At 46.9% G+C, this 16,233-nt stretch overlaps 1 protein-coding gene across 4 annotated transcripts in view; it reads right to left on the bottom strand.

The window, feature by feature from the left end:
- Nucleotides 1–16,233, bottom strand: part of VPS35L (VPS35 endosomal protein sorting factor like) — a 138,216-nt gene that overhangs the window by 11,314 nt on the left and 110,669 nt on the right. For all 4 annotated transcript variants that reach the window (XM_019987901.2, XM_019987899.2, XM_019987902.2 and 1 more), the window contains exons 27-28: nt 11,359–11,498; nt 3,278–3,443 (exon numbers count right to left, since the gene is read on the bottom strand). In XM_019987901.2, coding sequence (XP_019843460.1) covers nt 3,278–3,443; nt 11,359–11,498 — 306 coding nt within the window. The remainder of the gene's footprint in view (nt 1–3,277; nt 3,444–11,358; nt 11,499–16,233) is intronic.

Genomic DNA, 16,233 nt, shown 5'->3' with positions numbered 1-16,233 from the left:
CCCATGAGGAGATGCAGACGAACAAACGGACGATCGCCACCATATGCACTGCAGGTCCGGAGACAGCAACCCTGGGGGCTCCAGATCCTAAAATCCAGGCTTGGGATGGAATTACAGAATCAGTGAGATCTAGGCTGAACCCTGAAGGTAGAAAATTCACAGAGAAAGTGAAAAATAGGGTCAGGAGTGCTAAGAATGCCACACCTGAACTCGGACCCGCGCTGCATTCCGGCCAAGTAGCTCCTGACTCTCCGCGTCACCCTTCTCCCCCTCCCTCCGTTTCTGTTCTAACACTTGGAGAATCCAGACAGGGTGCTCGCAATGGGGAGAAATGAAATCCCTGGCAAATGGCCACTAAAAATAGCCCAGGATCTCTGCATCTGTTTGGCCTTGGGGTCACGACCCCGAATGCTTCAAGGGCTGGCAGGCGATGCGGAGGAGTGAAAGGGCTGTGACGACCTCCCACGGGCCCCTGGGTTGTACTCTTCCAACTGGATGTCTATCTGCACGTTAAACATCAGTGTCAGGAGTGCCCTGCCTCTCCACAGCAAGCATGCTCTCTCATTCGCTCGCATGAAAGCACTGGAGTTATGGCTGCAGGTAATTTCAGAACATTCTCTTCTTCTTCATCTGGAAAGAAAACAGCCTAGGCATACTTCATATGCAAAACAAAAAAAAAAATCTGACCCCAGTTTTTCAAAAGTTCGAACGTTTGTTAACACTGTCTAAAAAGGCTGCCTCCAATAAGAGAGAGACAGGAAAATGGGGCCCCCATCTTGGGGGCCTCATATGGCCCCCCAGGACTCTCCCTCCTACTAAGACAACTGTCAGGTCACAACTGTGCATCTGGAGTGAACAGAGCTGGGCCAAGAAGGCAGCAGAGAAAACCCACCCTTCTCTTTTCATTTCTAAAAGCTAGAAAACTAGATTCCTCCTCTGCTGGCGCTCCAGCTCCTACAGTCTGCCCTGCTGAGTTCTGTAGAGATAGGATTCAGGGAATCCACTGAAGGAAGCAAAAAGCGAGGAGAGGGCTTGCTCCTCTGACGGGGCCCAGGATTTCCAGACCTACTTCCATGGCGTTTGGTCTTCAAAAGTTTCTCTACTGTTTTGAGTCCTCCATGAATCCTTCACAAGAGAGAAAATAAAAGTGCCAAGAAATACAAGAAAAGCTCAGCCTCATTAGCCATGCTGCTGCTGCTGCTGCTGCTGCTGAGTCACGTCAGTCGTGTCCGACCCTGTGTGACCCCACAGACGGCAGCTCACTAGGCTTCTCTGTCCCTGGGATTCTCCAGGCAAGAACACTGGAATGGGTTGCCATTGCCTTCTCCGAGAGAAATGCAAATTACACTCATCAGAAGAGCCAAAATGAACAAGACGGACCACATCAAGGAAACAACTGGAAACCTCATTTATGCCTAGTGAGAGTGTAAACTGGTGTAAATATTTTGGAAAACTGTGAGACAGTACCTACCAGAACACAAGGAAATCCCACAAGCCAGGAATTTCACCCCAGGGATATGCCCAACAGACATGAACCCTGAGAGTTACATATTCAGGAATGTTCACAGCAGCACTCCTCGTAAACAGTCCGTAACTCCGTCCACAGGGGAAGGAATAAATTCTGGCATATTCATACAGTGGAATACTATGCGGCAAAGCAAAAGGACGAACAACAGCTACACACAACACAGAAGAATCTCACAGACATAACACTGAGTTAAAGAAGCCAGACTCTCATTTAGAATGCTTGCTGAATGAGTCCATTTATGGAAAAGTAAAAAACTAACAAACTAATGTGTAATATTAGTCAGGAGAGCAGTATACCCATAGCGAGGCAAGTGGTGGTGCTGACTGGACAGGGGCACACAGGGAACTTCTGGAGAGCTCGTCATGTTTGATATCTTGATCTGCGTGGTGGTTACCAGGTGGTATTCATTACGTGGTAATTCACAGCTCTATGGTTTACTGTCTGTGTATGCAACCATTGCTGTTGTTTAGTTGCTAAGTTGGGTCTGACTCTTTGCAACCCCATGAACTGTAGCCCACCAGGCTCTACTGTCAATGGGATTTCTCAGGAAGGAACACTGGAATGGGTTGCCATTTCCTTCTCCAGGGGATCTTCCTGACTCAGGGGTCAAACCCATGTCTCCTACACAGGCAGGGAGACTGCCACTGAGGCACCCATGCACAACCATATACTTTAATTAAAACACTGTTATTCTGCAATCAAGGAGGCAGCATAACTCATGTGCCACAGTGAGTTCCACTCACAGCACCGACTGGCCCCGAGTTCTGGAAACCACGTGGCTGGTAAAATCCTGTTGTCTTCTGGAGTCTCCCCTTGCTCAGGTGGGGCAAGGGGACACCTTGCTTCTTCTCCTTACAGCGCTGTCAGGATCAGAGGAGAAAGAGGCCCACCAAGCCTGGGGCCGTACCTGGCATGCAGGAGGAGCTGAGACCATGGAAACTATTATCTCCAATGGTACCCAGCCTCCCCAAGTTACGTCCTTACAAAACCTCAGCCCCTAAATCCCAGCCTGAGGAACCCCCTGAGAGTTATGACAGGAGGCCACTCTCAGCACTCCAAATCCATTCCCTAAAATTTCCGAGTGTAGAGATAGTTGCTTAAACCCTAAAGTATATATGTATTGGCCAAAGCACTTTTAACAATAGGTCCATTTTTTTGGAAACCAAAAATAGGAACTGAGGCTCTGACAAGTAGGGAGATGCTGAGGTTCAGTGGGTGTCAATCTGGAATTGGGACTGTCCCATGTTATCTCCATGACGTGAAGAGGCTGCCCCCAAACCTGCAACAGCAACCTCAAAACGGCTGGTTGCACATGAGGGAACAAGGCCATCTCCTTCCTCCAAGCAACTGCTCTAAGGCCAGGACCCAAGTGAGACTGGAAAGGAATAGGCCCAGGGTGAAGGTCACACATGTGCATAGGTAACCACCGTTCTAGAAATTCTGTGGCACACGCAAGGCATCACCGATCCAAGAGTGCTTCTCCAAACTCATCTGTGTGTCAAAATGATCTTGGATGCTCATGAAAGATACAAATTCTCAGGTCTCTTCCTGGGCAATCTAATTTACAAGAGATAGATAGGACCCAGGAATCTGTGTTTTGAGTTGCCCCAGGTAATTCTTACATTGGACAAATTTATCAAGGCCCTGGACTAGAAGTTCACGGTGGGTAAACACAAGAGAAAATGAAAACTGCGCACTTGCTGCTCAGGAGTTCAAACACAGTGCAGTCTGGCGGGGGGACCTGGCTACCTTTGTCTACGTGGTAGAGATAGGTCTCCTGGCTCATGGCGGACAGCAGGTGCAGGACGCAGGTGTAGATGCGGATTTTCTCATCGCTGTTCTCCTCCCAGGTGTAGTCCTGGACCACGTTGAGCAGCTCTCGAACAAGAAACAGGACTCCGTGTTCAGGGTGGTCCTAGTGGAGAACCAAAACAAAAGAATAAATAATCCTAAATGTGAAGCAGAAGGGGGGAAAAAATCAAGACAGAAACCCAGGTCCCTCCCTTTAGCAGCTACAGAGTAACTGAACTGCCAGCTGTGGTTAAACAATAGAGAGAAAAGTGGCAAAACGCTGTTAACTTTACTAAACAGCACACTAGTCTGGGGAGACAAGGTTTGAGAGCCTACAGTCTGAGAAAAGAAAGCAAAGTTACCTGTCAGTTTAATGGCCTGTTTCCAAAATTACAACCTTGCTCTTATGTGTGTAACAGTAAAAAGCCCTGTTTTTCCAACTACAAAAGCTAGATTGCAGGTCTCGCAGCAGATGGCACAGTAGAAGCCACCTACCTCGGGTAAACCCCCAAATGATCACCGTCACCACCAAAGGCACCGACTTTAAACACAGCCTTGCTCTTTAGGGCGTTCAGCAACATTAGCAGCTAAATTGAGGATCCTCTCTTGGGAGATCATGCTTGTGCTAGGTTGCTTAACTCTCTGTGACCCCATGCACTGCAGCCCCCCAGACTACTCTGTCCACAGGATTTTCCAGGCAAGGGTATTGGAGTGGGTTGCCACTTCCTCCTCCTGGGAATCTCCCCAACCCAGGGATGGAACCCGAGTCTCCTGAGTCTCCTGAATTTGCAGGTGGATTCTTTTCCACTGAGCTACCAGGGAAGGCCCATCTCTTGGCAGAGAAAAAAACACAGAGTTTATAACAGTGTTTCTCAGATGCTAAACTGAATTAATGCTGGGATGCAAAGAAAAAGTCAGCAGCTTCAATTCTGTTCCAAAAAGGTCTAGGTGATGCTGTGGCTCCCCTGCTGAACACTCTCCAAAGACTCCCCCTCCCCCGGCTCCTGCCACCGTCACCCACTGACGCAGCTGGTGCAGCCTGCCCCTCACTCGGTCCAGCACCACCTCTATTGCTCCTGGGACCAGCTAGACTGCTCAGGGGCCTGGCAGGACACAGAGGGCATGCTCACAAGGGTTAAATGAGGTTCTTTAACAAAGGATTCTCAGGATGAAGGCAATTAGTGAGCAAAGTGAGGCACCCGGGGCCTGGCAACACAGGGAAGCCGGTACCATCCTCGGGTGGAAAGCACATGATGGGGAGCGAGGAACTACAGCTGGAGCCCGCAGTCTTGGATGGAAGAACAAAGCCCCTGCCGAACCAGGGCCCAGAAAGCCTCCTCCTGCCTCGCAGTCCATGTGAGTGCCTCCCAAGGACTGAATCAGTTGGAAGCCAGTAGGAAGGAAGCCCCAATGGCTCAGTGCCCAGAGGCCAGTTTCCCACACAGACCAGACAGGACACAGGATGCTCCAGAGGGCAGGCATAGGCCAAGGGGGTTCTGGCCTCCCAGCTCTGCTGCTCTCCCTGCTGGAACCTTTATCTGCGAGACTTGGCCACACTGGTTCCTTTGACAGCTGCTGTACTTCACCTTACATGTTAGCTCCTCCTGTGATAGTTAATCCAGAGCCCCTAGCACCTTCTCCTAGTCTTTGTGTCAAGTCAACCATCTCATATTTTCAGAGCAGTTCTCAGCATCTGATTTTATCTACTCTTTTAGTGAACAATATCTCTTGATCTTTTTTGCCTCCTGGCCTAAAAACCTCTAGGAGGGCAGGTAGTTTATCTTCTGAGTTTGCCAATAATACAGTTCTAGGACGACCCAGGGAACGTACTGTGCATGGTGCCCTTATTCCTGTCTGCTTGCTGGGACAGTGCGGGGCACACAGCAGGCACTTGGTAGGTAAATGATGTTGAAAGGATACCATTTTTCGAGCACCTTCCATGTACTAGGTACTGAGGTGGCTACAAAAACAGTAGCTAACTTTTATGGTAGCTATCATGGCTACCATAGCTTTTCTCTGTTTCAGAAAGATACTTTTATGACCACCCCCCACCCCATTTCACAGATGGGAAATCAGCCACACTGCTGGGACATGGGGGAACCAGGATTTGAGCCCTGGGAGTCTGGCTCCAGAGCGGACATTCCTAAGTGCTAATACTCTATATAATGCCTCTCTACAGATGACTTAGGCATGAACTAGACTTTATGGAGTGGGCTAGTTGGGGAAAGGCATGCACTTAGTCGGCTCTCTTAAATTCAGGCCTGGGGTAGAAGTGTGATAACCAAGGTGGGTGGGAGTTCATGGCTTCGTAATCCTAAGTGTGGATCCACAGCAGAAATGCTTCCAGTGGGTAAGAATGAGGGTAGAGGGGCCTGAGATGATTTGTACTGCTGATAACATCTACAGGAATTGCTGTTACGGTATCGGCACGAAAGAAGACACATCATGCTCCAACATCTGAATGCCTCAAACGATACACAGTAAAATTGCCCATGCTGTGGTCCGCCTTCCATTGCCAGAGTCAGGCTCAGCTGGCAGCTTACTACTGCCTTTCTTTGCTAGCAGCTGTTTCTAACTAGGCTATTTTGTTCCGCTATGTGGATGCTCAAAATATATTTTATTTCAGGATCTGCCCTGGAAAGAGACAACAATGTGAATGGTCCAGTAACTTTCAATACAAACTGCCATAACTATCGTGAGAGAGCATTCGACACACCTTCAAAAAGGTGGAAGAAGGGGTAACGGAGACGTGAAGGTTTGTAGGAAGCCGTTCCCGCGAGCTTTAAACCGAAGAGACAGATTATTTCCAACCTTCTCTACAAGGAAAACATTTTCCACATGACAGCCATGCTTCAGTGGTTGTAACATTTTCAAAAGAAATTGTATCAGTGCCAGCAACTGAAGCAAGGCAAATACAGATTTAAAAAAGAAAATAAGAAAAGATCCTGGATTCAGTAGGCAATCCAAGTGGGAAAAGGTTTTCCCGGGGTCTCTGCCAAGGGTGCCTCCCTGGCAGCAAGCAAACGCCCAGGAGGTGGCTCCCAAGGGGCACCTGGGAGGGCAGCCCTCTCTCTCTCAGCTGGAGGAAAGGGGGCCTGGCTCCCACCATTTGCAGTGTCCCTCTGGGTCCTTGGTCTGCGGGAATCCTTCTATTAAACATCACTGTTTGGGAGAAAGAATACCCTGGAAACAACTAACTTCCCAGGAAAGCTGAGGGGCAGCGAAGACAGCACCGAGCATACACATCCTGGCTTTGAATTCTATCTTGGCCGCTCACTGGCTGGTGACCCTGGGCAAGTCACTTGACCTCTCTGTGCCAGGGCATGCTTCTGTGAGAGGAGGATAATTATAGGGATGTTTGGAGTGAATACTGGTGAACTGCTGGCTGGCTCTCTGTGTGTTAAATAAATATCCAAGTCCTTTACAAAAGGAGCCAGAACACAGAGGGGCTGGGAGGAAGTGCAGGAAAGAGAAGTGGAGCATTGGTGGGGTGGGGGCAGGGAGCCACAGAGCAGGTGGAGGGCAGGAAACAGATGACCGTGGAGACGGGAAGCTGTGGGTGAGTCTGGGGTCGGTGGCGCTCCCTGGCCTCACTGCTGCCAGCCTACCTGTCCTGCCAGCTCGTGCCCCTCTAGGCTCTCATCACCACGGCTCTCTTCCAGTCCAGTGCTGCTGGGTGCCCCTGCCCACCTCAAGGCCTTACCCATGCTGTTGCCTCCACCCCGAATGTCACCACACCCCCCGCACTTAAGAGAACTACCAGTCTTCCTCTGAGCTCAGCTCAAATCACACATTCTCAGGGCACTTCCCTGACCCACTTCCCTTCAAAATTTGAGGCTCTCAGAAGTGCCTGTAGTTCTTTATGACACTTTATGCAACTGGAGTTAAGTATTGATTTGCTTAGAGTCTGTCTCCTTGCATGGAAGCATACATTTCTGTTCACTCCTCCATTCCCAGATCAACAAATATTTGCAGGGTAGATGGAATGAATGAAGCTTTGCATCTGGATACCATGTTATGCTGACGGCTGGACCTTTTCACTAAGATAAGAAGGAGAGAAGACATTTCCCTGCTGTGTCCTGGTGATCAGTGCCAGAAAACTGAGGGAGAACATTTCCATTGCCTACAAATTTCAACTGAATCAAAATTAGGCATCTGCAGTGGTTCACACCAAACTTGTTCAATTCATTCTTGTTTCCTTGTCCTACCAAATGTTGTTAAAAGAAATATGTTAGTTCAAGATTATGGAGAAAACTGTTCTGCAGTCCACCAAGAAGCTGACCACTGCTAATACCAGAGCAGAATGCTTCAGAATGCTCCAAGAGTGGGGCTGCTTGCTAAGGAGAGACGGCTGTCCTGGGGGAATGTTCACCTCTGTATTCGTAAGTATGAATAAAGTGGACCCGTTATTTTATTTGGCCTAAAAATGGCATCCATTTTTTTTTTCTAAACAAATAAAATGAGTCAAAACTTTTCAAACCCATTCTTTAAAAAAGTCTTGTGCTCTGGAGTGGGAATGCAAAATGGTGTAGCCACTGCAGAAAGCAGTACACAGGTACTTCAAAGATTACAAGTGGAACTGTGATGTAATGCAGCAGGTCCCTCCTCTGGGTACTTATTCAAAACGTTTGAAATCACTAATATCTCAAAGAGATACTAGTGCTCTCATGTTCACTGTAGCGCCGTCACAACAGCCAAGAGGTAGAAACAAACAAAATGTCCACTGACAGATAAATGGATAAAGAAAATGTGCCATACACATACAACAGACTGTTACTCAGCTGTATAAAAAAGAAGGAAATGCCATCATATATGACAACATGGATGAACCTTGAGGATATTATGGTGAGTTAAATAGGCCAGAAAGACAAATACACTATGATTCCACTTACATAAGGCATCTAGAACAGTCCTTTCAAAGAGTGGAATTCAAGGGCTGGAGGGGGAGGAAAACAGGGAGTCACTAATCAATGAGTTTAAAGGTTCAATTAAGGAAGATGAATAAGCTGTAGGGATCTGCTGTACAGCGTTGGGCCTTGAGTCAACAGTTACGTCATACACTTAAAAATGTGTTAAGAGGGCAGATATGGTTAAGTGTCCTTACAATGAAAGAATTAAATTTTAAAAGTAAAATTATAAAAGTTATGACAAGAAAGGTAGCAATGTGAACCAGGTAAAAGAGGGATACGGGAGTCATCTACTGCTGAACCTACTGACCACAGTGGGGCTCGCACGCAGCCTCTGGCCTCTGAGCTGGGTGAGCACTCAACCTTGGCTCTTTAGACTTAACATCTCATGGCACCCGGAGAACCAGCCAGTAGTTACTACACTGTGTCCCATAGGAGGGATGTAGGGTTGTAAAGTCCCAACTATCTTGAGCAATAAAGCCTCCTGCGAATGTTTCAGGCTGGGGTAGCACAGACTTCCCAGCTCTGCTTCTCACCAGCGGTGCAACCCCAGGCAAACCTCCCAGGTCCTGCTTTGCAGGATCCTAGAGACTGTGTATTGACAAAGGGAGCTAGCATGGGACGGAGCACCTAGTAAGAAGTCCTGAACTGTGGCTAGACCCATCTTAACAGCTTGAGAAATCCTGGCAAAAGCCAGAGCACTATCAGGAACAATGAAGTCTGGCAGGGGTGGGGTTACCTGAATGCCTAAGGGAACAGGTAAGCAACAGAAAAGGATTTAATGGACCCAGAGGCGCCCAGGGACCTGGACAGAGTACATGTGCCCCCCTAGGACAGGCAGCTGCTCTCCAGCTGAGGACAACTGGCCAGGCAGGGAATGCAGGCCTCATAGGGCTGGACCTGATTTTTTCTCAAGGAACTGGAAATCTGGGTTTCTCTGTGATCTACAAATTTTAAATGGGGGTAATTCGTTCCAAATGTTTTCCATCATGATGCAGCCAACAAGTGTGTCTCCAGGCTAGATTCCACCCACTGGTCATCAGCTTGTGATCCCAGGGACCAAGCGTCCGGTTCATGAAGCACTTTCACAGCGATCTTTTCAGTCGACCCTCAAGCAGCTCTGCTAGGTGTGTATCTGGATGATGTTTTAGAAAGGTGACAATGGAGACTCTGAAAGCTACAAAACTTTCTCAAGGCCACAAGGTTGTTTGGTCACTGGCTCAGGACTAACACAAGTTTCTGACTCCAAGCACAAGGCTCCAGTGATTTTTAACAGAGAAAACCCCATATGCAGAAGGAAAAGGCAAGCCAATTAATCAGTAAACAGTGACACTGATCCACTTCTTCATTAGAAACCCTGATTTTATCACCTGATAAATAACTAGACTATCAGAAAACGAGAGAGATTGATTATAAACTACTAAGAAGAATACCAGAACACACTGAAGTGGAGCACCAAGCCTGCCTCCCGAACATCCCAGGCTCTCTCCAGAGAATTTGGGATTTGAATTTGGAAAGTTGGGAGCAACTCAGTTTTTGTTCTCTCAACGTCACTGAGATGATTCACACACCCAACAATTCACCCACGTAAAATGCACAATTCGTTGGTTGTTCGTATATTCAGAGTTCATATATTCACAATCATCATCACAATTTTAGAACATTTTCATCACCCCAAAGTAAGCCCATACCTGTGGGAGCTGAATGGTTCATGGCCTGAGACCAGAGGGACGTTTCTTAAAGTGTGGTCCTAGGACCACCTATACTTGACTCAAGGAAGCTTTCAAACATGCTGATTCCAGGGCCAATCTTACCTAGGGAGTGAGACTCTCAGTACGGAAGTGGGGATGGGCATCCGTGGTTCCTACACACATTTGGCTTCACCATGAGCCAACCCATTTTGTGCCTGGACTTTTTATGACCTGGTGAAGCCTACACACAGCTCAGAGTTCTATTTCTAAAGCAGAAAATAAAATACATAAGACCACAAAGGAAATCAATTATGCTAAAATACAGTTGTCAAAATATTTTTTCAACGTATCTGTTATACTGTAATCTATTACTTCTTGGTGAATACATTTAAATAACAGACCTAGCCAATGGGCCTAATAACTATTGCACTTGTAAAGGAAGGAAACATGTAGATAGTCCTCTAAAATATCTCTCACACCTGAAATGTTATGTGAACATACTGCTGATTACTTTGGTGACAAAGTCCCAGTTACTACAACTAGTACTGTGGTTCATTGCCTGTGATTTGTAATGAAGTGAAAGGCTAAATTTCACTGAGGTTTGTAAAAAAAAAAAGGGTTTTTTTTTCATCTGAATTCGTGGTTGCTCTGCCAGATCCCCATGGGTTAGGCAGACCCCAAGTTAAGAACCCCAACTAGGGTGAGGGCCCTAATGCTGGATCCTGGGAGTGCCCCTGATTCCTTCCAGCCCAAATCTGACTACTCATTCCCTATATTCCACAAGAAACCCCAGCATCTTCCAACAATAGCCCTTTGACTTTCACTATCTTGTTGTGTATTCTGGTCTTTGCCATCAAAATAACATCACCATTACCTCTTCAAGTGCTTACTATGTACAAAGGCACTGATGGAGAAGGGAGATGGCAACCCACTCCAGCATTCTTGCCTGGAGTATCCCCATGGACAGAGAGGCCTGGCCGGCTGCAGTCCATGAGGTCATGAAGAGTTGGACATGACGGAGTGACTAAGCACACCACAAGGCACTGTTGTAACCACCTACGTATATTTGCTCACTTAATCCTCACCTCAACCTAGACATGTAGATGCTATTATTATGCCCATTTTGTAAATGAGGAAACTGCAGCCTGGTGATGTTACAGAATCACCTGACACTGCAGAGCTGGAAGGAAGGGATTTCACCCTGGGTGTTTTGTTCATCCAGTGGCTCGAGCCCTGAACAAGTAGTACCTCTTTCGCCATATAGAGAGCCTTGACTATACACCCTGGACATAGATGAATAGAAATGCATTGAGAAATGCAAATATCTGACTACAAAACCAACAAAGATACAGATAGAACATCCCTGCACTTCTAGGGCAAAGAATGTATATAAAACAGGTCAAAGAAAGACATCACCTACAGGTCTTCTGGGGAAACGTACCGGAACTATTAATAATGTAGAAAAGAAATTGCAGAGGAATTCCAGAAGGAATGATTCTGAGGGCCGCATCTTTCCATCAATATTAATCATCTTGGGAACTTCTGGAACGAGGCTTATGGCGGCTTTGAAAAAGGCATCAGCTGCAAGACAGAAGAGAAGTCCACATATGAGAATGTCGAAAAATTCAGGGTCTGCTTTCTTCTTCACGCAGCCCAGAAGCCAAGCCTGAGAGAGGTATGTGGAAGTCAGGCCACACCGAGGGCCCAAGACAGCTGGCGGGTCTTCGAAGAGGGTTTCTGCACCGTGACTGACTCAGTGGAACATTTGGGTTAGAGGCGCTGCTGCTGCCTCCCAGCTCTTCTCTTCTCCTCCTTCTTTCTTGGAGCAATTTGGCTCCAAGAATTTCAGTCAAACTGGCTTTAGATAGTAAGCAAAAAAAGTACACAGCAAATTATCACAGAGAGTACAGAAGTCAGTTGTAGGGATTGAAGGCTTCATCTGAACTGGCTCGGTCAACCCTCCTGTCCAGCCCAGGAGGACAGTGCTGTCCGAAGGCCCACTCCACAGCTGTGGAACAAGACGTGCCTGGTCCTATGACAGAGCCAATGCATGCAGGAGGGTCCAGCCACGCTGGTGGAGCCCAGGTCAAGCTTTGGTTTGTCTGAATCTACTCTAATGCATGCTGTATTTGTTGAGGAAATAACAATGGAAATGTCTGAAGCAAAGTGTGTGTGCGTGCACACACGCGCATATAGCTTTAAAGACCTCTGATTAGGTGACAGTTCCAGGGAATCATCTGGAAAATGAAGGCATTTTAAGAAATATGTAATAGTCTATAAACCAAGAAGACCTCCAAGGGTGAGAGGAAGGAAGAGGATGGGGGAAGAGAGGAGGAGGGATGAAGAGGAAGTGGGGTGCAGAGAAAGAGGGAGCAACAGGAGGACACAGAGCGGGAGGAAGGGGTGAAGGGGGAGGATTGGAGGTGAGGGGGGCAGTGAGATGGAGAGGGAGAGAGACAGTTCCTTCTAGAACTGCCAAAGTATTAACCATGAGAAAGAGCCTCAGGGTCAAAGCAGACAGAACACTGACCCGACAAATGAAATTTTAAACTACCCGACAAGATCAAACGTTTGCATGGTCCAAATACACTTCCACTCTGAAATGGCCTGCAGTGATGCAGAGAGAACAGCTCTCTGGCCAGCAGCACCCCGAGTTCAAACTGGAGCCCAGCCAGCGCAGCAGAGGGGCAGATGCAACAACAGACGCCCAGGCTGGCCGGGGACAGAGGCCAGCCCTTAATGAGAAGAGTCTGCGTCTGAAGCTGGAGAGTGGGGTTTTGCCTTCTCTTCCTTCTTCCAAAGGGGGGAAAAAATCACAATACGGAAAGACACCAGGTTTACTACCTGAAGTTCCCTCTGCTCCAGAAACTTGCCTCCCAGGCTGCTTCTGGGACCCTGCAGTGGTACCCTAGCACGTTCATCAATACAGAGGGTCAAGAGTTGACAACACGCAGTGTGGTGGTGAGCCCAATGTGATCACACTCGTTAACACCGATCCGCTGGGAACCTGCTCTGTGCTCTGCTCTAAGGGGGATGCAGAGCAGCTGATCTCATCCTAATATAGGGGTTCTGGTAGATGAACCTCCCAGAAAGAGTCAGAGCTGCAGGATCTTCTGCCTTGGCCTCCAGACAGTAGTAAGTGCCACTATTCATGGAAACCAGAGGAACTCCTAGGCTGTGTCTTAAGGCAACTTACATTCTCAGTCCTCAAGCAGGCCTATGGGGAAGGTACAATTATTTCCACACCCAGATAACAAGCCAAGCTCAAAAAGTGAGTGGCCAGGTGAAAGTAACCCGTGGATGGTAAAAGACTGAGCTGAGCAGAATTTAAAGGCCATTACTAGCACAAACGCTGAGCAATACAATCAGATTTGCGTTTTTTAACAGAAACCCAAGTCTGCAAATGCTAGCTGTCATACATCCAGAACACAAAAAGAAATTCTACAACAATGAGAAAACAAGTTACCTGACTAAAGGTTACCCTGAATAGACATTTTTTTCCAAAGAAAATACACGAATGGTCATCAAGCATATGAACAGATGCTCAAATCATTCATCACGAGACGTGCTAATCAAAAACACAGTGAAATATCATCTCACACCCATGAGCATGCCCACCACAACAAAAAACAGAAACAAAAGCCAGGAAATAACAAGTGTTAGCAAAGAAACTGAAGTTTCTTACGTACTGCTGGTGGGAATCTAAACTGGTGCAGTTGCTGTAGAAGACAGCCTGGTGATTCCTCAAAAAGGTAAACATAGAATTACCATCTACTAGCAATGCCACTTCTAGGGGTCTACCCCAAAGAAATGAAAGCAGGGACTCAAACAGATATTTATACATGAATGCTCACAGCAGCAATATTCACAAAGTCAAAAGGTGGAAACAACCCAATGAACACATAAACAAAACACAGTACATGTGTGTGCATGCTAAGTCACTTCAGTCATGTCCGACGCTTCACAACCCTACATACTGAATGTAGCCTGCCAGGCTCCTCTGTCCATGGGATTCTCCAGGCAAGAACACTGGATAGGGTTGCCAAGTCCTCCTCCAGGGGATCTTTCCGATTCAGGTATAGAACCCGAGTCCCTTTATGTTTCTGGCGCTGGCTGGCAGGTTCTTTATCACTAGTGTCACAGCAGAAGCCCAACAAAACATGGTACATATACACAAAGGGGTATTACAAGGCCTTAGGAAGGAAGGAAATTCTTACATGTGCTAGAAGTATGGACAAAGTTTGAAAATGTTCCAAATGGGGAAAGGAGTTATGTCAAGGCTGTATATTGTCACCCTGCTTATTTAACTTATATGTAGAGTACATCATGAGAAATGCCAGGCTGGATGAAGCACAAGCTGGAATCAAGATTGCTGGGAGAAATGTCAAAAACCTCAGATATGCAGATGACACCACCCTTATGGCAGAAAGTGAAGAGGAACTAAAGAGCCTCTTGATGAAAGTGAAAGAGGAGAGTGAAACAGCTGGCTTAAAACTCAACATTCAGAAAACTATGATCATGGCATCCAGTCCCATCGCTTCATAGCAAATAGATGTGGAATCAATGGAAAGAGTGACAGACTTTATTTTGGGGGGCTCCAAAATCACTGCAGATGGTGACTGCAGCCCTGAAATTAAAAGACACTTGCTCCTTGGAAGAAAAGCTATGACAAACCTAGACAGCATACTAAAAGGCAGGGACATTACTTTGCCAACAAAGGTCTGTCTAGTCAAGGCAATGGTGTTTCCAGTAGTCATATATGGATGTGAGAGTTGGACAATAAAGAAAGCTGAGTGCCGAAGAATGGATGCTTTTGAACTGTGGTGTTAGAGAAGACTCTTGAGAGTTCCTTGGGCAGCAAGGAGATCAAACAAGTCAATCCTAAAAAAAATCAGTCCTGAATATTCGTTGGAAGGGCTGATGCTGAAGCTGAAGCTCCAATACTTTGGCCACCTGATGCAAAGAACCAACTCATTAGAAAAGACCCTGATGGTAGGAAAGATTGAGGGCAGGAGGAGAAGGGGACGGCAGAGGATGAGATGGTTGGATGGCATTACTGACTCAATGGACATGACTCTGAGCAAGTTCCAGGAGTTCGTGATGGACAGGAGTGCTGCAGTCCATGGGGTCACCAAGAGTAGGACACAACTGAGTGACTGAACTGAACTGAAATGAAACGAAATAGGTCAGACCAAAGGACGAACAGTATCTGATTTCACTTGTATGAAGTATTCAGAGTGGTCAAATTCTGAGAGATAAAGAAGAATGGGAAGGAGGGAACATTATCACTTAACGGGTACAGAGTTTCATTCTCTTTGGGATGATGAAATAGTTCTGGAAACAGACAGTGGTGATGGTTGCACAGGGTTGTGAATGTACTTAAAGCCACTGAAGTGTACACTCAAAAATGGTTACAATGGTAAATTTCATGTTGTGTAAACTTAACTACAATAAAAAAATTTTAAAAAAGAGCTGAGCCTGCTCTTGACATTACCCCCTGCCCCCGCCCTGAGAGCACAGGTAGGTCCGGACTCCACCACGTCTGGCATTTTCCTCCTGGCTCCACAGGCACCGCTTTCCGGTGAGGACATTAAGTCCATTAGAAAACAAGGTGAAGAGCTTCTCTTGGCAGGAACTAAAATTCTGCTCAGAACAACTTGAAAGACTATTTATTCTATTTATGTGCTTGTTACCAAGTGGCCCTGAGAAAAGTGCCCCTTATTATGACTCATTAAGGAGGGGGCCACTATGTGCTGAGTGCTCTGCTCCTCACAGTCGCCCCACTGAAGCCCCATCCAGAGGAGGGAGCTACAAGAAATACTTACTTAAGGGTTGAGGCGGGAAATGCTCCAAAGCAGATGTCTAACCTCAGAAGACTTGCCCCATATATAGTCTTGTCTAGGAGACTTCTTAATTTTGTCTTAGTAATTAGAACTCAAATGCTGCTGCTGCTGCTGCTGCTGCTGCTGCTAAGTCACTTCAGTCATGTCTGACTCTGTGCAACCCCATAGACGGCAGCCCACCAGGCTCCCCTGTCCCTGCGATTCCCCAGGCAAGAACACCTGAGTGGGCTGCCATTTCCTTCTCCAATGCATGAAAGTGAAAAGTGAAAGTGAAGTCGCTCAGTGGTGTCCAACCCTCAGCGACCCCATGGACTGCAGCCTTCCAGGCTCCTCTGTCCATGGGATTTTCCAGGCAAGAGTACTGCAGTGGGGTGCCATTCTAGTGTGTATGAAAACAGTTTTCTTCTCATAGTTTAGAGTTCAGAATAATCATAACATAACATTTAAAAAACTGAAGTTTGTTTATAACATTA

The sequence above is a fragment of the Bos indicus genome, chromosome 25 (genome assembly GCF_029378745.1).
Source record: "Bos indicus isolate NIAB-ARS_2022 breed Sahiwal x Tharparkar chromosome 25, NIAB-ARS_B.indTharparkar_mat_pri_1.0, whole genome shotgun sequence".
NCBI classification, from domain to species: domain Eukaryota; kingdom Metazoa; phylum Chordata; class Mammalia; order Artiodactyla; family Bovidae; genus Bos; species Bos indicus.
Note: the sequence above shows the minus strand (reverse complement) of the source record. Positions and strands in the feature narration are given on the sequence as shown.